This window comes from Leptosomus discolor, chromosome 2 (genome assembly GCF_034619465.1).
Source record: "Leptosomus discolor isolate bLepDis1 chromosome 2, bLepDis1.hap2, whole genome shotgun sequence".
In the NCBI taxonomy this organism is placed as follows: domain Eukaryota; kingdom Metazoa; phylum Chordata; class Aves; order Leptosomiformes; family Leptosomidae; genus Leptosomus; species Leptosomus discolor.
In genome coordinates, this window is record NC_141392.1 from 100,171,570 (window position 1) to 100,193,504 (window position 21,935).

Consider the following 21,935-nt stretch of genomic DNA (forward strand, 5'->3'; position numbering starts at 1 on the left):
AGATGATTTTTCATTTACTGAAACTGCCACTAACTGCCTAGTATTTCATCAAAGTTTTAAAGCTGTCCCTAATTTAGTTAAGCAAAATTGCCAAATGTTGCTCGTTGATGTCAGTAACTGACCTGAAAATAAAGAATTTAGTGAAATAACCCTAAATTTACAGCAGTGTAACTTGCTTCAGAATACGACCTATCAAGCTTTCTGCTTTGTGTTTTAGTAAGTGTATTTTATATAAAAGCAATTTACATCTTTTTTTCAAAACCACATCTGTGAATCTATAATTACTTTAAATACAACCCAGTCTAATAATAATAAATACAGAGAAACTCAAATATACAGTACTGCAATAAAGCAGTTCTTAAGAAACAGAAATGCAATGAAAAAAAAGTAAAGCTTCGGCAGACTTACCCTCACTAATTAAATAAAATTCTCACTGATTATGGAAATAGTTTTGCCTCAGTTGGAAGGGGATCAGAATTTAGATTAAGTTTCTGACAATGAGTTTCATGTTCAAGATAAGATATGTGTGGAATGTAATTTTTGGGACACTTGTTTTCAATCCCTGCCTACATTTTTTACTTAAGTGATCATAGAATAGTAGAATCATTTAGGTTGGAAAAGACCTTTAAGGTCAATGAGTCCAATCGTTAACCAAACACTGCCAAGTCCACCACTAACCATGTCCCTAAGTGCCATGTCTACGCGTCTTTTAAATACCTCCAGGGATGGTGACTTCACCACTTCCCTGGGCAGCCTGTTTCAATGTTTCACAACCTATTTGGTGAAGAAATTTTTCCTAATATCCAAACTAAACCTTCCCTGGTGCAACTTAAGGCCATTTCCTCTTGTCCTATCACCTTTTACTTGGGAGAAGAGATCAACACCCACCTGGCTACAACCTCCTTTCAGGTAGTTGTAGAGAGGTCTCCCCTTTTCTCCAGGCTAAACAACCCCAGTTCCTTCAGACACTCCTCATAAGACTTGTGCTCCAGATCCTTCACCAGTGTGCCCTTCTTTGGACATGTGTCAGCACCTCATTGTCTTCCTTGTAGTGAGGGGCCCAAAAGAGCACACAGTGTTTGAAGTGTGGCCTCACCAGTGCCAAGTACAGGGACATGATCACCTCCCTACTCCTGCTGGCCACACTATTCCTGATGCAGGCCAGGATGCTGCTGGCCTTCTTGGCCACCTGGGCACACAGCTGGCTCACATTCAGCCAGCTGTTGACCAGCACCCCCAGGTCCTTTTCTGCCGGGCAGCTTTCCAGCCACTCATCCCCAAGCCTGTAGCGCTGCATGGGGTTGTTGTGACCCAAGCAGGACTCAGCACTTGGCCTTGTTGTACCTCATACAATTGGCCTCAGCCCATTGATCCAGCCTTCCTACCCTCGAGCAGTTCAACACTTCCACCCAACTTGATGTCATCTGCAAACTTACTGAGGGTGCACTCAATCCCTTCATCCAGATCATTGATAAAGATATTAAACAGAACTGGCCCCAATACTGAATCCTGGGGAACACCACTTGTGACCGGCCAACAACTGGATAGAGCTCCATTCACCAAACACTCTTTATGCTTGGCTGTCCAGCCGTTTTTTTACCCAGCGAAGAGTATGCCCAATCAAGCCGTGAGCAGCCATTCTCCAAGAGAATTCTGTGGGAAATGGTGTCAAAGGCTTTACTGAAGTACTAAAGAAGTACTTTACTGCACAGCCTTTCCCTCATCCATCAAGCAGGTCACCTTGTCATAGGAGGAGATCAGGTTAGTCAAGCAGGAGCTGCCTTTCATAATCACATGCTGACTGGGCCTGATCACCTGGTTGGCCTGTACATGCTGTATGATGGCACTCACGATGATCTGCTCTGTAACGTTCCCGGCACCAAGATCAGACTGACAGGCCTGTAGCTCTCCAGATCCTCCTTCTGGCTCTTCTTGTAGATGAGTGTCACAGTGAACTGGGCTGCTGGTAAATGATTGAAAGTGGCTTGTTCAGCACTTCCACCAACTCCCTCAGTACCCTTGGGTGGATCCCATCTGACCCAACAGACTCATGTATATCTAAGTGGTATAACAGGTCACTAACCATTTCTCCTTGGATTATGGGGACTTCATTCTGATCCCTGTCCCTGTCTTCCAGCTCAGGGGGCTAGGTACCCAGAGAACTCGTCTTGCTATTAAAGGCTGAGGCAAAGAAGGCATTAAGTACCCCAGCCTTTTCCTCATCCTTTGTCAGCTGTGTTTCCCCCCACATCCTATAAAGTATGGAGATTCTCCTTTGCCCTCCTTTTGTTGCTAATATATTTATGGAAATATTTTTTATAGTTTTTTATGGTAGTAGCCAGATTGATTTCTAGTTGTGCTTTGACCCTTCTAATTTTCTTCCTGTATAACCTCATGACATGCTTGTAGTCCTCCTGAGTTTCCTGCCCATTCTTCCAAAGGCCATATACTCTCCTTTTTTTTTTTCCTGAGTTCCAGCCAAAGCTCTCTTCAGCCTGGCTGATCTTCTTCCTCACCAGCTCATCTTTCAGCACATGGGGATAGCCTGCTCCTGTGTCTTTAAAATTTCCTTCTTGAAGACTGTCCAGCCTTCCTGGACTCCTTTGCCCTTCAGGACTGCCCCCAAGGGACTCTGTCAACCAGTCTCCTAAACAGGCCAAAGTCTGCCCTCTGAAAGTCCAAGATAGCAGTTCTGTTGACCCCCCTCCTTACTTCTCTGAGAATCAAAAACTGTATCATTTCATGATCGCTATGCCCAAGACAGCCTCCAGACATCACATCACCCACAAGTCCTTCTCTGTTCACAAACAACAGGTCCAGCAGGGCACCTTCCCTAGTTGGCTCCCTCACCAGCTGTGTCAGGAAGTTCTCTTCCACACACTCCAGAAAGCTCCTGGACAGTTTCCTCTCTGCTGTGTTGTATTTCCAGCAGACAGCTGGTAAGTTGAGGTCCCCACAAGAACAAGGGCTAGTGATTGTGAGGCTTCTCTCAGTTGCTTATAGAATATTTTATCTCCCTCTTCATCCTGGTTGGGTAGTCTATAACAGACTCTTACCATGATATTTGCCTAGTTTGCCTTTCCGCCGGTTCTTACACATAAACACTCAACCCTACTGTCACTGTTATTAAGCTCTAGATAATCAGAATACTCCCTAACATACAGGCCTATCCCACCACCTCTCCTTCCTTGTCTATCCCCTCTGAAGACTTTATAGCCATCCATTGCAGCACTCCAGTTGTGTGAGTCATCCCACCATGTTTCCATGATGGAAACTATGTCATAGTTTTCCTGCTGTACAATGGCTTCCAGCTCCTCCTGCTTGTTGCCCATGCTGTGTAAATTGGTGTAGATGCACTTCAGTTGGGCTGTTGACCCCACCACCTTTTTTTGGGGCAGAAGCCCTAATTCCTACATGACCATTCTCAGGTGCTTCCATGGTTTCTAACACATCAACAACACTTGCATCTTTGCTGCTGCCTGGATCTCCATCCCCTACCTCTGCCGAGACAGCAGACCAAAGGACCTTGTTAGCACACTGTCCCTCGAACACTGGCACGCTGCCCCCATCTCTAGAGAGTCTGGTTTTCTCCCTTTCCCCCTTCAAATCTAGTTTAAAGCTCTTTCAATGACCCCTGCTAACTCCTGTGCAAAGATCCTCTTCCCCCTTTGGTACAGGTGCACCCCATCTACTGTCAGCAGGCCTGGTGTCATGTAAACCAACCCATGATCAAAAACCCCCAAAATCCTGCTGGTGACACCAGGCTCAGAGCTAGATACTGATCTGCTGGCTGTTCCTGTTTCTTCCCTTGTCATTCCTTGCAACTGGATGGATAGAGGAGAACACTACTTGTGCTCCTGTTTCCTTAACCAGTCATCCCAAGGCCCTGAAGTCCCTCTTGGTTGCCTTTAGATTTCTTGTTGCAACTGCATCACTGCCTACCTGAAAAATCTATAATGGATAGTAATGTGCGGGCTGTACCAGGGTAGGAAGCTTTCTCTTCACTTCTTCAGCCTGGGCCCTGGGGAGGCAGCAGACTTCCCTAAGAAGTGCTTCCAGTCTGTGTATTGGGCTTTTTCTTCCCTTCAGAAGGGAATCTCCTATGACAAGGACCCATCTTTTTTAATTTGTGTAAGCAGTTTTGACAGAGGGCGTAGGCTGACTTAACCTTGGCAACACCTCCAACCTAGATGAACCATTGTCCTTGTTATTGTTTGGTTCCACTTGCAGAACCTCATCTCTATTATGCAAGGGGACCTGGGAAGGTGGGGTAGTCACAGAGGAGATGTGCCTGCTGTGCCGGGGACGAACTTGTTACCATTGCCCCCTGTCCTTTGAGTCACTGTGCTCAGCCAGGTGGAGAGAGGACAGGGAATCCTCCATGTCGTGTGCCCTGTCTGCCTGTTGGGCCTGTCTCAAGGAAGGCAGGGTACGATTCCAGTAGTCTCTCTTTCACTCACACTCCCTGATACTCCTCAACCTCCTCACCTCCTCCCAGAGCTCTGTCAATAAGTGTAGGATTTCCTCTACCCTGGCACACCTCCCGCAGCTGTGCCTACTGCTGCTGGCCAGTATTGGCGTCAGAGTAGGGCACACCCTGCAGTCAGACACCTGGGTGGCAATATGTTCCTGTCGGAGCTCTGTCTGGGTGCAACTGTGTCAGTCATGGTGGGTGCAAAGCTCATAGAGGCCATGGCTTTCTGTTAGATCCTTATATGCCTGCTCTTGGGCTTTGAGTATAGGCTGATCCTTTTTGATCCAAGATCAGATCCCAAAAGATCTCAGTTCAAGAAGGTAAATTCTGGACATCCTCAAGACACATGGGTTGATGGCTGGACTCAATGATCTCAAAGGTCTTTTCCAACCTGAATGATTCTATGATTCTATGACTGTGCAATGTATTTTCCCACAGCCTGGAGAGGGAGATGGGGAATGAAATGAGGAGGGAAATGAAGAGTTATTAAGTATAAATCACCCACTTTCCCTTACCACTAGCTACAGAATATGCATGGGGGCACCAGCCTGTCCTCACTCAGCTGATGAAAATAGGTAATAAGAAATGCAGAAGACTCGGTACTAAAAGGAGAACAAACAAGTGGACATATGACTGAAATTTTGTAGTTAAAACATTCAGCTGAATTATTATCTAGCAAATGCCCAATGTTAAATGAATAAAAAAAAATCAGATGTGGGAACAAAAACTTATTTCGGTCTCATTTTGACCCCCAACCCCTGCATGTCTTCTGTGCAGTGGCCCAGGATGTCCCACTGCTGGGCTACTCAGCATCCTGGCATTAGGATACGGTCATTGAAAGCAGCTGATAGGGATTGAAATGTCCTTTGACTGAGCCAGGGCTATCTCTTAGTCCTGTTCTCTAGAGGTGCAGATGACTAAACAGGAAATGTAGATAAACTCCTCTTCTTCTTACTGGCTGGTGCAAGACAGCGTACCCTTAACAAACAGAAGTGTCTCTCCACTGACTGTATCAGGCAGCCATCTCTGGTGTCCGAAACAATCCTTTAAGGACAGGTGACTAATTTTATGAATTTCAATGTCTAACTCAAAATAGATTTCCTGAGTCCAGATCAGGATTCTTACCATTCTATAAAACAGATTAAACCTATTAAAGCAGTAGTGCTTAGACAAGTATTTCCATTGTCTGCTTTTCTTTTCTTCTTTTTTTCTTTTTTTTAAAATATTCACTTTGGGAAAGTATTTTTCATCACACTTGGACTTCAAAAATCTGCTTGATTTAAAGCCTTTTTTATAAGACTGTAGTCCTCATTCTAAGACCAATAGGCAGAATCAAAAGGTTGCCATTTACTTAAACAAAATTTGAATTACATTTTGCATTTTTAGGACTTCCAGAGTAAAAAGATGAAAGATACACTTGCTGAGCTAAGCTTAATCTAAGTTTCTAAAGTTAATGTTCATTTTCTACAGTGTAAAAACCTAAACAAAGCTACAAAGCTTTAAAATATATTTTAAGAAATCTGTTCTCTGGTCTCCTCAACTGAGAATGATGTTCTGATGAATGTGCTTCTCAACTTCTCTCTGATGCAATTCATTAAAGTATTTACACCTAACTTAGCTGTTTGGGTTTTTTTAAATCCTCATTCTGCTCTACGATATTTTCTCCTCCTCTCATCTGCATATCCTACAAAACATTTGTTGTCTTATTTTGTAAAAAAGTGAGTCACTTTAGATAGCCTAATTGTGGAAGAAAGTACACGTTTCTAGAATTTGAATGTTGGAGAGAAGAGTAAGAATGAAGTAAACAGCTATTTGATGTCTGTCTTTTCACAGTAGCACAATAGCTAATTCCTAGGGCCTCTGACCTTTGAGTGTCCTGTAACAGAGTACTTGCATTAATCTGTTGCTTATCTGTCACCTACCACATTTGATATTTCCAGCCTCTGCTTTCAATTATCAGTCATTAGAGGCAGCACTGAGTAATTTCAGGAGAAAACGCCTGGAACCTTTGACCTGTTTTTGTCAGATAACCACAAGTGTTCACTGTAGATAAACTATCATTTCATTATATTCAAGATGTAAACGAGTGTCGTTTGTAGTGTATCAGCTTACTGTAACCTTTATCACCTTGAAGTGATTAAAACTGACTGGTTTACTTAGTGCTTATACAAAGAATTCAGAGTCAAACAGTGAAATTCAGTGAGATTAGCGTAATGGCCCCTTACAGTTATGAGGCCAGTAAGACCCTCTATTTTGCCTTCACATGTATATTTAGTAGTTAAACAGTGACACGAAGTTGATTAGTGAGGCTTCACTATTTGTGAATCCAGTTGGGATCCTGGGATCTTACACTGTAAAATCAGCTTTTTACAACCTATCTTTGGTTAGTTCCCTGGTTTGCCAAAGAAGCTTTCACTTTCCCTGCGTGTCACCACATACCAACCTCTTCAGGAAAAGCAAAGCACATGTCAGTGGGAAGCTAATCACTAATGAAAGAGCATGTCTAATAGTCCCTCATGCACTATGACCTACACTCATTGCTAGCACTTTTTACATTTTTTAAGCTCAGTCAACAGTTAATCAGACATTTATAGCTGAATTAGTAAAATACCAATTGTTTATTGTACTGACCATCCATATATGTGCTTTGTATTTTGTTTTTCCAGAAGGCAAATACTTTGTTTAATTAAAATTAGGGCATGATAATTTTTCTTGGTGTAAAAGATGGCCCCTTTTCCAAAATATCTTTTTTTGGTGTAACTTTGTCTTCATTCTTCTTAGAGTCAGGCTTAGTGTTAATACAGTATTAATATTTCATCAGTTTGCCACATGGGTGGAAAATATCATACTTTCCCATCTTACACACGTGTGTTTGTGATATTCCCCTGAGCCATGATTTGCCTGATATAATCATAGTGGTGAATATATTAGTTTCAGGTGGTATAAAAATAACATTTTAAAAACTCGATGCTAAGAATCCTGATCAACGAGAGCAAATGAAGGATTTTGTTGTAATTAGCATAGACCCTGATATTCTAGTTATTTTTACCTAGAAAAATTATTTTCCTCTGCTAGTTAAAAAAAGGACTTCCTGATTTTCTGGTCAACCGATTTTTAGGTGCTGTGATCGGTCCCACAGAGATGCATTTTGGCAGATGAAATGAGCAGAGCTGGAATGACACGAGAACACTCTGGAAGAACTGAATACTTAAAAATCTTAACCTGTATTTTTCAGGCTGCCAGTGTTGAAAAGCTCTCACATGCGAAATAAAAATATTTGAGACATGGTGCCCCCCTCCACGTCATGCCATTTCAACAGGACAAAGGACCTGAGAGACACCCTAATGAGCATTCAGTCTTCCCTGACAAGGCATTTGTTAGATGCAGAAGGGATCAAGACTTCTGTATTATTTTCAATACTAAAATACTCAATATCATTAAACAACATTTTGCTTTTGTAACTTGGCTATCATTCTAGCCATTACTCATTATTGCAACATCACCATCACTACTTTTTTTACTATATAATGCAAGATCTTACCTTGTCTAAATTTGTAAAAATAGTTTTTGTGTTTTGTACATTGACCGACAGAAACTTGCAGTTTGAGATTCTGGCTTCATTGTGGAGAGCCTTTTTCCTACAATCCTTCATTTCTGCAGGCTATTGCTACTCCCAAGTCCTAGCCTGCCTGTAAATGCTGTCTTGACCCAAGGAAATTTTGAACTTGCGTCCCTTTCAGATGGCAGTGCTGTCTCTTCCTTGGGTATACATGGAAACACAGATAAGTACTATCGGTGTGAGCTGTAATAATTAATTTTGGGCCTGTCAGGAAGCAGCTATCAGTATTCTTTCAGCAGTTGTGAGTGGTCCTGAGAGAACCCCACCAACACTATCACAGGGTATTGTAGATGTTTCTGTCCAAACTGTAACATACAGGGAAAGAACTGCTGTTTCCAAACTAGTGTTGCTAATTAGAAGGTACTTGGAGGAAACCAGACAAAAGGAAACCTCAAGCCCAAATAAAAATGAAACAGCTCAGGAGTACTGGCATTTAAGCCTTTTATTCAGCATCTAATTCTCCAATGCTTACTCATAGTGAGTAGTGCTTAGTTACCCATCCACACTGGTAAACACTTGTTGAATAAAGACTAACCAGAGATATCAGAAAGGGTTCCTACATTAAGTCTACCTTTAATATATTTTTCATTAGAAGGTTATTGACATATCTGTTCCATGTCAGGTTTGAAATGCCTAGTTAGAATCTCAGAAACTTGTAGTACACTCTTTGCTCTAGAAAAAGTCGTCCGTGGTTCAGTGAATTTGCATATGCTAATCTCTGCCCAGTTCTCTCTGAAATGAAAGGCTTTACATGGACATTAAAAAAAAAATCCAAAACAAACAATCCCCAAACCTCAAGTCAGATCTCTGTATACATCTCACAGTTTAGAACTGGGCAGTGGAGCTGCTAAATAGACCATATCCTGTTTCTCTTCAGTAGCAGCCCATTCATCTTCAGGTACAGAGCAGCCAGTTTACATGCTTCTGCCTCTTTTCTGCTTTACTTTTTCTACATAGTGTATAACGGCAAACCCATGTAAGCTAAATACGCAGTTGAGCCAAGTAAACCTCGCAGTTAGCAGACAATTTTCCTTTTGTCAGCCAGGAGAAAGTTCATTTTCCCTGAAGATAAAGTGTTCTTATAGCCTACATATTTTATCTTTGGTGGTTCTTAAGGCAACACAGATTTGTACATTTAAAAAAAATATATGCTAATAAAACCAAGGGTAATTCACATTTTTGAAAAGTTGAAAGGGAAGTACACTGTAAGGGACTAGCTACGTGGCCGCAGGTGACTTAACTAGTAACTACTGCTCTGAAAATAATGTAAATACTTTTCCTTCTTAATATGTCTGTAACTGGCAAGCTCAAAATATTTTTTTTCTTTTAGTGCATTTCTATTTTGTAAGACCACATCTACATTATAATAATGCACTTATGTGTGTTTATATATAAATATATATATATTTATATACACACACAAACACATACACATTATGTATGTAGACAAAATTGCTTGAGTGTACACATATATATGAGTATATAAGTATAAATATACGTATATATTGTAACAACATACACATTATTTATACATGTAATATTTAGTAACATAAATGTGTGTTTTTTCAGAACTGACACTGTTTCTCCCTCCAATCTGAGCACTGCTAATACACAGTAAAAGAGCAGGGGGTTACAGAAGTGAGCATTTAGTGGAGCTGGGTGCAGTCATAACTGTTTAGCTGGTTATCCAAGCCGAATCCCAGCTCTGAGTGTTTTAGGCTTTGCCCACCGTCAGTAAAACAAAGCACCTATCTCATGAGGAAGGTAGAACTCAAGAAGTGAGAAGTTCTCTCTTCTCACAGAGCACAGATTCCTCACAGGTCAATGATATGTTGCACTCTGTGGCAGTGAAAACCATGGATCATTTTCCTTTCCACATCAGTAAAATCAGCAGTATTAATCCCATAAGATGGTCATCAGACGGCGATGTGGCCTGTATGTTCCCTTGCCACATCAAAGCACGTATTCCATTGCAAAAGTCACTCCTAGCTCAGGGTCAGAACTGCAGCAGGCAGCAGAATTTGCCCCAAATTAGCTGTAAACTCAAACAAACTAAAATCTTCTGTTTACACCCCCTTAAAATTCTGTGCAATCCCAAATTAAGCAATGATGAGGTTAACTTCATTTTTTTTAATTGTGGCAGTGTCAGGAGCAGTGGGAGCTGCACCTGCCCCCCTCCCCAGCAGGTCTGAGGGGATTTCTCAGGCCAGGATTGCGCTGCTCCCTTTGCTGCCAGGGTGCCAGAACCACTCAGCCCTGATTCACGGCTCCTTCTTCCGACCACTGGCAAGACAACACTTATGCCATTAGAGTACAACATGGTTAATTTATATGATGTAACTGCTTCTTAAATATATAGTTGTCACAGTGCACTTTAGTACCACTTCAGAATTTATTGCGTTAAGTGAAAATGAGCAGCATTCCTCTCATCTGCCTGGTTATTAGCGGCAATTAGTGTTTTCCAAAGTCATCTATGGCTCTGACATTACTACTGCTGTGCTTATGACTGCACTGAAGTCCTAAATCCTTTCACAGCTTTTAGTTTGTCCATATTTCTAGTTGCTTTACAACATGCCCCCTTTCAGCTTTTTTTGATATTCTTTCCATTCCAGCTTCTGGAATTTGTATAAAAGCCACTGAGGTTTTTTTTTTTCTTTTGAACTGAAGACACTGGGCTGGTGGAATTTCCTTTAACTGGAAGTATGTCTGGGCTTGTGGTTTTATTATTTGCACAGTTTTATATTGTCCTGTTTGTTTACTCCCAAGCACAGGGAATGCTCCATTAATCATGGGAAACGGGCATTCGTTTCACCTCTTTGATTTACATTCAACTCTCTTTCTCACAGTTGAAAGGGACAAGGACTTCTCCCACCAGCGAAGGCACTACAAAGAGTTTCGTTTTGACCTGACTCAGATCCCGCATGGAGAGGCAGTGACAGCAGCTGAATTCCGTATATACAAAGATCGAAGCAACAGCCGCTTTGACAATGAAACCATTCAGATTAGCATATATCAGACCATCAAGGAGTATCCAAACAGGTACCCTGTTGGCATGAACATATCATGTGTTAAATAACATTTCATGTTTCTGTCTTGAGTAAGGAGACAATAACTGATTATAAGTGTACCCTGTGGTTTGCGCAGTATTAATTCCTAGGCAACAACAACAAAAACTGAGCAAGAATAAAACTTATCTTCAATGTAATTTATTCCAGGTTTATGGAGAGCTACATGTCCAATCTCACCAAATAATGTGCCTATGCACAGAGGGGGTGAGGTTTCGTGTTCTCAGTGAGCAAACGGTGGAGTCATATGCATATTCTAAGCGTCTGGATCTGGGAAATATACCATTTGCTGACACTGAGGTACTACAGGCCAAGATTCACTTAGCTCTTTAAAGGCAGATATATTGTTCAACTTTGTTTACTTTTGGAGGAGCATGGCTTTTTTGCATGTGTTTTAATATTTTGCAGAATGCAATTAAAAGATAAAGCCATGCACTATCTTTAAGATGACACATGCACATTTAACACATGCTGCTCACCATAACTGAAAATTAAAACAAAACAGTCTAGTAGAATCATAGAATCATTTAGGCTGGAAAAGACCTTTAAGATTATTGAGTCCAACTGTAAACTTAACACTGCCAAGTCCACCACTAAACCATGTCCCTAAGTGCCACATATGAGCTTACACATGAGCAAATCTCTGAATCTGAGTTTGCAGATCTCTGTTGTGACATATTTCCAAAGACTCTACAAGACCTGAGTAAATGACCGGATTTCACCACTCAAAGTAGCTAAATTCCTGAAAATTCCCATTGAAAAGTAGTAGCAATTCCAAGATGCTTCTGAAAAAAAAAGTTACATACACCCAAAATTTGGATTTTGAAATTAAATGTCTTTTCTTAGAAAAGTGGAAAAAACACCTTTTGTTTTGAGAGAAGCAAAAACTCTCCCTCATCTTGGAACAGATAGAACATTTCTATCCTGGGGATGTTTAGCAAAAGCAAAGGAAAATGGCAGCCTAAATTTGCAGACTATTCTGAAGGAAAAAAATGCCCCATCACCAGTTAGCTTGAAGGCTGGGCCAGAGTTCAAATATCTTTTCTCCCACAGAAGCTAGAGCTTGTACCTTCCAGGTGAGATTTCTAAACATCAAGTTATAAAAAAATTATGGCTATAAACAGGGAATTATTTTATATCAATGGAGCATAATCAACAGAAGGGAAAGCACTCATCCTTTTAGAATGCCTTCTGCTTTCTTAGTAAATTTGGGGATGAACAAAACAGTACAGGATTTTTTTTACCTCTGTCTTCAGCTTGTAAAAATTCTTTTGACATAGGTTCTAAAAGAAACTTCTTGGAGGAAGGAATGAAAGAGGAAGGAACAAAACATATCCTTTTCTCTTCAGCTTGGAGAAGAGGAGACTGAGGGGTGACCTCACCAATGTTTATAAATATGTAAAGGACAAGTGTCAGGAGGATGGAGCCAGGCTTTTCTTGGGGATGGCCAATGACATGACAAGGGGCAACAGGTGCAAGCTGGAGCACAGGAGGTTCCACATTAACATAAGGAAGAACTTTTTTACTGTGAGGGTGACAGAGCACTGGAACAGGCTGCCCAGAGAGGTTGTGGAGTCTCCTTCTCTGGAGACATTCAAAACCCGCCTGGATGCGTTCCTGTGTGATCTACTCTAGGTGGTCCTGCTCTGGCAGAGGGGTTGGACTAGATGATCTTTTTAGGTCCCTTCCAACCCCTAACATTCTCTGATTCTGTGTGATTCTGTGATATCTTCTTAAAGAGCATAGGTCAAGACTAGGGTGATGAAAGCTCTTCACTTGAAAACTCAACAGATTTTTTTTTAAGAACTAATGGGAAAAATTAGTTTTTCTGATCTATTCGATGGTGGTTTTATCTTTTTTCTTTTATGTTTTTCCAGTGAGTTTCTATTCTGTTTTAAAGAAAGCAAAACTGCTTATCACTCTGAAGCAAGATCACACTTTAATATTATTTGACCTGTTAAAATGACAACTATCTCTGTGAAGCCATTAAAGAATGCTCTTGATTTCTTTCAATACATAAACATAAATTTATAAATGTTTTATATTTCCCTTTATAAACATAAAAGCACCATGTCCTTTAATGGAGGCATGATGCTGGAAAGGGGGACATGCAACAATATGCTACCCATTTGATTTCACCGATATAACTCCAGAAGCTTAAGATGCAGACTAAGCGTTTCCTGCCTATTGTTGATTTTGCCAGTCTGTACTCATGTATGGAGTATATAGAGGCAAATGCCTCAGACAGGATAGGAGAAGGCCACAAGCTCTCCACTGTTCAAATTAGAAACAAGGAACTTTCCCCACAAGCTCCTTGCTATCTCCAAACTGAAAAGCTCACAAGAATATTTTATTTTATTTTTTTTTTTTTATTTTTTTTTCCCGATAAAGACAAAGGATTTGCTTTGGGGCCCAGACTTCGTTAGTGCTCGTCTTGACTTTGTCACCACAGATTTGCCTTACATACATACATGAAATTTTAGGTGCAAACTTTTCAGAAGCTGCAACTGCAGAATGTGAGGGTGAGAGAACTGGCACTGGTTGCCCAGAGAAGCTGTGGATGCGCCCTCCCTGGCAACGTTCAAGGCCAGGTTGGTGGGGCTTTGAGCAGCCTGGTCTAGTGGAGGCTGTCCCTGCCCATGGCAGGAGGGTTGGAAATAAATGGTCTTTAAGGTCCCTTCCAGCCCAAACCATTCAATGATTTTAGGATTCTATAATGTCCCACACTCCTTATTAGTGCCATACCACAGCAAAACTGCTGGGTTTGATCCTGCTCCTTCACCCCTCTTCACTTCGAACAGGAAACATGAGTGTCAGGGCTCTACAATCCCAAATGCAGCCCTGCTATCCTGTTAGGCATGGAGTGGTCAGGGTTTAGGGTTTCTGAGTGGCAGACTAAGGATTATGTTGTAGTCTTGGATATTTTTCTCTCTCTGCGGCAGCATGGCCACTGAAGTGAGTGTGTATTGAATTCACTCAGAGTGTGCTGAAATTACAGTCTTTGGGATTGAAGTTTTCTATTTGTTCTAAGGAAGCATGTAAAGTACAGCCCACAGCAAGGCAAACTTTCCTACGCAGCCCTGCCAATGTACTCCTACCCGGATCTTTTCTCATGACAAAAGCAACGTAGTCCAACAGGCCAAATCCTTGTTCATGATCTGATGGCAGCTAGCCACTAATTTAACTAAACCCCAAGGATTCTTCCCGCATTAGGGAATCCTCAAGTGGCATTAAGATACTAAAGCAGCTTTCTGGAATGAGGCGAGGTGAAGCAGCATTACGGGGATGGTCTATTACACAGTAATCGCGATTTGATCTGGTCAAAAGCTTTGCTGGGTTTCAAGGAACATATAGATGGCTTATTCCACCTTTACTTCCTTAAGTGACCCAAGAGATGTGGAGCTTCTTAGATGTTCTGCATGCAGCCTCTTTCCTGAAATTCTTGACTGTGGTAGCATTTCTGCTGTAGACAACTGGCCATTTGGGACGAGACTGAGATCACTAAACTTAAACAGCCTCCATAAACATAAAGCCAATCAGCTGTGTTCTGCCTGAATGTGTTCACTGTTGCATTTCAGGGTATTTACGACATAATGCCTTACTTTTTTATTATGTGTTGTGGGCTATTTTTTAAATAGAAATATTTTTTAAAATTAGAGCCAAAATTTGCAGCTGTTTTTCATTTTAAGTGTGATCATTTTTTTCTTTTCACAGAATAAAGGAAAATTTTAAAATTAAAAATGTCACAAAATGTGATGAGAAGTTTGAGTGAATGATACCAGCCAATGGGGGAATCCTGATCCCAGAACTCTCATTGCCTTCTCAGGGATCAGGTTGTCACCCTATGTTTGTATCAATTGTGAAAGAAGTTGTTTTTTTTTTTCCTGACAAATACTTTGAATTTCTGTAGTAAATTGCTGTTATGTGGGTTAAATCATTAACATTGGTCTGGAGACATTTTCTCTATTCTACTATGTGTTCTTGAGAATCAGTTGTAGTTTCCTTTAGACACCCACAACTAATTTTTGGTTCATTTGCTGAGTTAATGGGTAAGAATAATCTGCCTCTTGGTGTCTATTACCTTAGTCAGATCACTGTGCTTGTAGGGAGGTAGACAAGAAGATTGACATATCAATGTCAGAGACACTTTGGGGTGAGTTTCTGCTGCAGCACAAAGTAATAAAGTCACACTGAGGAAAGATCCACAGGGGAAATTTGTCATTTATATGGAGTTCTGGACTGTACCATTAGTAGTGCCCTATTCTGATTTGGCATATGAGACATTGTGCATCCTGACTTTTGAGGACATTTTGTATCAGTCCCAGCAAAGTGTGGAGTTGAAAGAATCTATATGGGAAAATGATTATGTGTTCTGGAAGGAGATGAGACAATTGTGAAATTATAGCACTGTGACATTGCAACATTTTATATACCAAACAACTCTACAGTTTTCTCTTAAATCTATTAAATGATACAAGAAATATTTATAAATAAATATCTTAAAGACTGTCACATTCAGAATTAAACCTTTCAGCTTTAAAATTATGATAATACTGCTTATTAGAGAAAAAAGTTGGCATTAAAGATTCCAAAGAGTACTATTTATGAGCTTGTGGTACATTGTTAATTTGTTCAGTGCTAGCATAGCAGGTCAGGCTCTTTTGAATTGTAAGACTGTTTTCATGTTAGCTCCAGAGGGAGAAAGTATGTTTTCTCCTTGTGTGGTCATTAGCACAGTTTGACTTGAATGGAAGTGATAAGGGCCCAGCAAAAGATTGTCCTTTAACAGAAGAAAAAAAGGTGACTTGAAAGAAAGCCCTTTCAATTTTCTTTTTTTTTTTTTTTAAGAAAACTTCCTTTATAATTTCTGAGCTCTTTAACATGATTCTGCAGATATTTCTCACATGTAGTTAAATATATTTGTCATAGCTCATTTGGTCTTATTTTCCTGAATGTTGAACAACCACAGTTTCAAGAGCTACAGGAGATGGTTTTTTCAGTATCACACGTTCTAGGTGCATTTACAGTGTTTAGTCTAGATAAGACAGTAACTTCCTATGATGTCGTTGCAATTAAGCAACATAAGAATACAGTGACAGGACCATAATAATTTTAAATATACTTTTTATGCACAAAGCCTATTATTTCTGTCTTACCTCTTTAAGTGTATATTCATGCTGTCTGTAACGCAACAATATGATTCATAGGTCTATGTAAGCCAAGTCAGTCTTTAGTTGACTTGGACAGTTAAAATCTAGAAAAAAACAGGTTTTCTTGTGTATTGTTGTTTTGCTTACTATTTACAGCACAAAAGAAACAGGTTTCTATAAGTATAGATTTAGGTTTAAAAGGCTAAATAGTGAAAACAGTTTTTAATAATGCATGCTGCTTTGTAGAAGCGTGTAAAATGAAACTGATGAGAGTTAAATATCTCGAGTTTAGTGTGGTTGGTTTATTAAATTATTTGTGATACGGATGTGGTTCTGGAACCAATTGTGTCAGGAGATATGTGAAAACAGAACAAATAAACAATCCATGCTAAACATTTAGTAACAGGATTATACTAACTATCCTGAGCAGCCCTTCTGAATTACTGGAAGATTTCATGGGAACAAATTTGAGAATATACCAGGGAACTGAGGGTTAAAGTGTAATAATTTAATTATTGAATAAATATATAATTTCTACTTTGATACAGAGATTTATTTTCTAAACATCTGTACTAATATGAAACTGTCTGAACTATCATCTACTCATGTTTTGTCATATGATATAGCTGCTGTCGTATGTTATTAATAACAGATTTTTTTTAGCAACGTTATGCCTTTGAATTTTAGTTGAAATTGGAACGTGATTTTTGACATTTTTTGTCTTTTACACTGAAGAGTTTACAAAAGTTAATCTTCCTGAGACATTCTAGTGCTGAAAGATGAATCCTTTATACACAGCCTCAATTATATATTTTGTATATTTATATCAGGAAGCTGGATTTTTCAGATTTCCAGAGCTGTAGTTTTCACATGCTGAGACTCATTTCAGAAAGGCCTCTTGGGGGAAATACCTGTGTTATACTTAACAATTACATGTTAGCTACAGCACATGCTGTACCGTGTCATGATGAGGATATGTCAAAGGATTATTCATTTGGACTCCAGGAAGTTATCGTCAACAAGGAAATTAAGGACAAAAAATAATAATATTTGAACGTCTTAACTCTACTTTTTTTTAACTTAGGGATGCTGACTTGTTCCTGTTAGACACAAGAAAGGCTCAAGCTTCTGATGTGGGCTGGTTTGTGTTCGACATTACTGTGACCAGCAATCACTGGGTGATTAATCCACAGAACAATCTGGGCTTGCAACTCTGCGCTGAAACTGGGGATGGTAAGATTGCAACCATAGATAGTAACACTATATATGCTCTTGTCCCCTCTTGCTAGGAATCTTTTCTGGATGGGTGTTTTTTACCTTGACTGGGTGACAATTCACTGAGAGTTTAGAAGCAAAGAACACAAGTCTTATCCTGCTGTAGCTATAGTCTGCAAACTTTGTATTATTTTTAATTCTGCAGAATATGGTGATTATAAAGCTAACTGAATCAAGTTAAATGAATTTTGGGACAAAAGCTCCTACATATGAAACAAAATTTCATTTTAGTGTTGTTCCACTGATGATTGCATTCAGGAAACTCAAGCAGATTTGTGGATTTTTTGTTTCAGAAAATTTCTAAAGAACTCTCTGGGCTGAAGCATGGAGAAACATATAAAAAAAACTTAGCACAGTTCAGGATATATCTCACAGCCACTGATAGTGATGTTGGAGAAAGGTTAACAGTAGGGTAACGTAGGAATTGGTTTTCTATAATTTGAAAAAAAAAGAATTTAATTTTTTTTTTATCTTGAAATGGGTTAAAATTTTGAAATCTTGAATATTTTAATTAGCTGAAAATTAGGAAGAACTATCAAAACTGAAGATAGAGCTGTGGGGGTTTTAGCTCAATTTATTGGGCTACTAACTTATTCACAGATATGCTCTTCATCAAAAAGTGAAAATGCATCTCAATGCATAACTAATTTTTTTAGGAGAAATGTTCTTTACTTAGACTTCTTTAGAAACTAATAAAAAGGGACTTATATACTGTTTTTTTTGTGATGGTTCACTTAATCCATACTACTTTACAAGCAAACTTTCAGATTTAGCTCTTTATTGTCAAAAAGCTTTTCATGTCAGAGGTCAAGGGATCTATGATGCCAGTTAATCTAAACCCCAGCTGACATAATGTTAATGAGTAGCAGGAGAAACCCTGGTGTAAGGATTAATTTTTTTTTTTCTTCTTTCTTTGTTCTGGCTACATTTTGTCATTGTTTTTGATCTGAATTCTCCCTCAGGCTCAGCTGGGCTTCGAACAAAGCCTCTCATACCTTTTCAGCAAGTGTTCCGGCTGCTGGAGAGCTAAGCAAAAACTGTCCTCCTTTAGGCACGATGCTTAAAAAGGGAGTTGGCAGGCTTGAACCAGAGCACACGACCTCCTAATATTGCCTGTGTGGTTGGAGCACACTCAGTGGAAAAGGGAAGCAGCAATGCAAAGCAGACCACATTGTTGCTGCATTCAACCAGCCTTCAAAGGCACCACACCTGAGCTCAGGCTGTATGGGGAGCAGCTCTGTTAGGCCATTTTTAAGCCCTCAAAATTCTGCAGAGGTGACACCTCCGACAGGCATCCAAATTAGATGGACTGGCTTCTGGCCAGCTTTCCTGCTCCAGAATAAACTCCATCCTTGACTTTTTTTCAAGGAGATTCAAATACAGAAATTCTTGAAAATTAAATATCCATGAAAGGCATTCATTAAGAAACCCTGGAACCAGCAATTTGTTGGTTCTAGCCTCAAATTTATATCCATTCAGTAAACAGCAGGAAAGTTTGTAAGGGTAAAAGGAAACCTTTAGGTTAATACACTGAAGAAATTGTATAAGAATAGTTTATGTAAATATTTCCCCTGTCCTACTCCCAAGACCAGAAAGGTGGTAGATAATTTTCTATTTTAAATTCCAAAGCCACAAGCAGCTTTACCTTCTGCACCTCACTTATTTGAACTTCTCAACACAGCTGCTTGAGTGAGGAGGGAATTCCCCTCTTCCCTCACTTTCTGTTCCCTTTTCGGTTTATTCATGCAAGAAGAGTGCCCTTCAAGGGACTAAATTTTTCAAAACTATAGCGAAGACCTGTGCTATACCACTTCAGCTTAGCATAAGGAAAATCATCCTTTCATGGTTTTACAATTTTGCTCTTAAGGCTTTGATTATTTTTATTGGGTTGCTGTTACTTCTGGAAGCTATTAGAAACACCAGCAGTTGAATGACACGTTTGTGTACAGATGGAACATGAATTTTTATACATGACTCAGTATGTAGTGGACTCAGTTTGTAACTCAGAGAACTCCACCCAGCTTTGCTCCAACCAGTTTTCTACGAAAATTCAGAGCCTGGTTCAAATCAACTGAAAAACCTTCCCTTGGCTCGAATGAACTTTAGGCTGTGCAGGTCTGAAGCATGTTTCTTCATGCCTTCAGCTGTCCATTGAGTTTACTGGAGGTAGTGGAGTTCTGCCACCATAACTGGAGAGACATTTATAAGACCTGATCCATTAACCTTTCTATTGCAGCAGACCGTTAAACTAAATGGGATTCTGTTAAGTCAGAGGATCCCTGCTTGAGATATTCAGGTGCTGCACTGGAGCATAAATACATACTAATTTTTAGATTTATTCATACAGCACCTTTAAAATGGGGTGTAAATAATTACTGAGACTCCAGGGGGCTACTATATTGTTATCATTACCATTAACAGTAATCTTACTTACAGTTATCTTTCAGTGACTTTTTAGGAAATTACTTGTGTAGATATATTTCTTTGGTGATCCCTGAAGATGGTCCATAAATAATAATAATGTCTACATGAGGAATAAAAAACTTTGTAACTTTGTAACTATTTAATATAACAGTGTGATAAAAACAACTTTGGAAGAATGTCTGGTTGTTGTAATTCATATTTTTCTCCTTTCGAAAATGCTGAAAAAGTACAAAAAGCCACATGACTTTGGAATGTGTTTTCTTTTTTCTTTAAGACAGTATTTGGTATCATACGTCTCATTTTAGCATGAAATGTAGACTTTTTCTCTTAATGGGACGTTTTATTTTGAACAGTAAGAATAAAGGTTTGCATGACACATATGGAAGCTGTCAACATATAATGCACTGTTTCCCCGGGGCTGTGGTAAATTAAGGATCAGGTTTTTTTGATTCTCTTTTTTAATGTCTCCTCAACATTCTGCAGCATCCCCTTTTGGCTGATTCCCTCCTTTTGACACCAAAACTCTCCATGGTGTTTAAAATGAGAGGTGATCATTTTTACACTGATGGAAGTGAGGGTGTTAGATGAATTGCAGCATAAAATCAATGCAGAGGCAGAAACAATTCGAAAAGCTCCAAGAAACACTTTTCCTGTGTATATACCATATGTTTCCTAAGACTTAAAACATGTTCCAGTGAATCAGCACCTTCGTATTAACATTTAACATTTTTATAATTGGAAGTTAGCAGTGGTTTGAACATCACTTTTACTGGAGGAGCATAAATAGCTGCAAGAGTATTCGTTTTTCTGTTTATATCATTGATGAAGGGAACTCAGTGTTGTCTGTAGAAAATGGGAGATAACATGTAATGATGACTGTTGATGATCCACAGAATAAAACAGGTTCCAAATACATGGCTCTCAATACAACATCCTGGGTAGCCCCTACTGCCAGGTAGTTCTGTGCCTTTTCTTAGATTACTGCAGCCCTCAGTTATTTTCCATCTGCCTGCACATCAGAGTGGAAGAAAATGGTGGTAACTTCGAAAAGTCCAAGATGATTAAGGTGATTTCCAACACATAGTCCTAGGGAAGGGTTCTTTGGGCTTTCCTGCTGTTTGGGGTGGGCAGGCAGCAGGAATCCTCAGCTCCCTGGCTCTGGCTTTTCAGGTATTTTTTTTTCCTCAGAGCAAAGGAAAACTTAAAAGAAATAGGTTGCTTGATCCAAGTGAAGCCTGGGAAAGGCCAATTCTCTTTCCAGCACGTATTTGGGTACACTCCGACATGTGTCCCCTGGAAGGGGGTTTGACTCCTAATCCTGTGTGCTGCAGGAAGGATTGGTGAAGTCCTCCTCCAGCAATGATGGGGGGATACTAAAAGACACACTCTCACTTTTTTAGCCTCTTCTCCTTTCAGCCTGGGCCTTCCAAGGTCCCTTTCTCCTATGACACCTTCAGAGAGGCACCCTGGCCACATTCTCTATGTCACAGAGGGTGGCTGGCTTGCTTTCAACCCATAGCAACCTGTGGCAGCACCCTGGCTTCTTCAGGTAATTTCCTGCATACTTTACATTGGGCTTGGCCTTACCAGTCAACTTCAGCACTTAACTTACATGACCATGGTAGCCATCAGGTACTCTGGAGGATGCTGCTGGGTTGTTACATTTAAGTCTCAGTGGATCTGGTATTTATGAGGCAAAGTATCAGGAGCGAGTTCACCTTCATTAGTGTCCTTACATTGGGGGAATTTAGGATATATATATATTTATATTGAGATATATATATGGACTCTGGCAAGCCATAGCTCTACCTAAATTCTGGGCCATCTGGAAGCCATATAGCCATGTTAGCACAGCACTGAACCTAAGCTAATATATCCTGCCCCTCAGCAGGTTTTATTAGCTTGGAGTCAAGCACTGCCTAAGTACA

At 39.9% G+C, this 21,935-nt stretch overlaps 1 protein-coding gene across 3 annotated transcripts in view; it reads left to right on the forward strand.

Moving 5' to 3' along the window:
- BMP5 (bone morphogenetic protein 5) overlaps nt 1-21,935 on the forward strand; it is a 60,219-nt gene that overhangs the window by 16,484 nt on the left and 21,800 nt on the right. For all 3 annotated transcript variants that reach the window (XM_086461516.1, XM_086461517.1, XM_086461518.1), the window contains exons 2-3: nt 10,940-11,132; nt 17,393-17,541. In XM_086461516.1, coding sequence (XP_086317642.1) covers nt 10,940-11,132; nt 17,393-17,541 — 342 coding nt within the window. The remainder of the gene's footprint in view (nt 1-10,939; nt 11,133-17,392; nt 17,542-21,935) is intronic.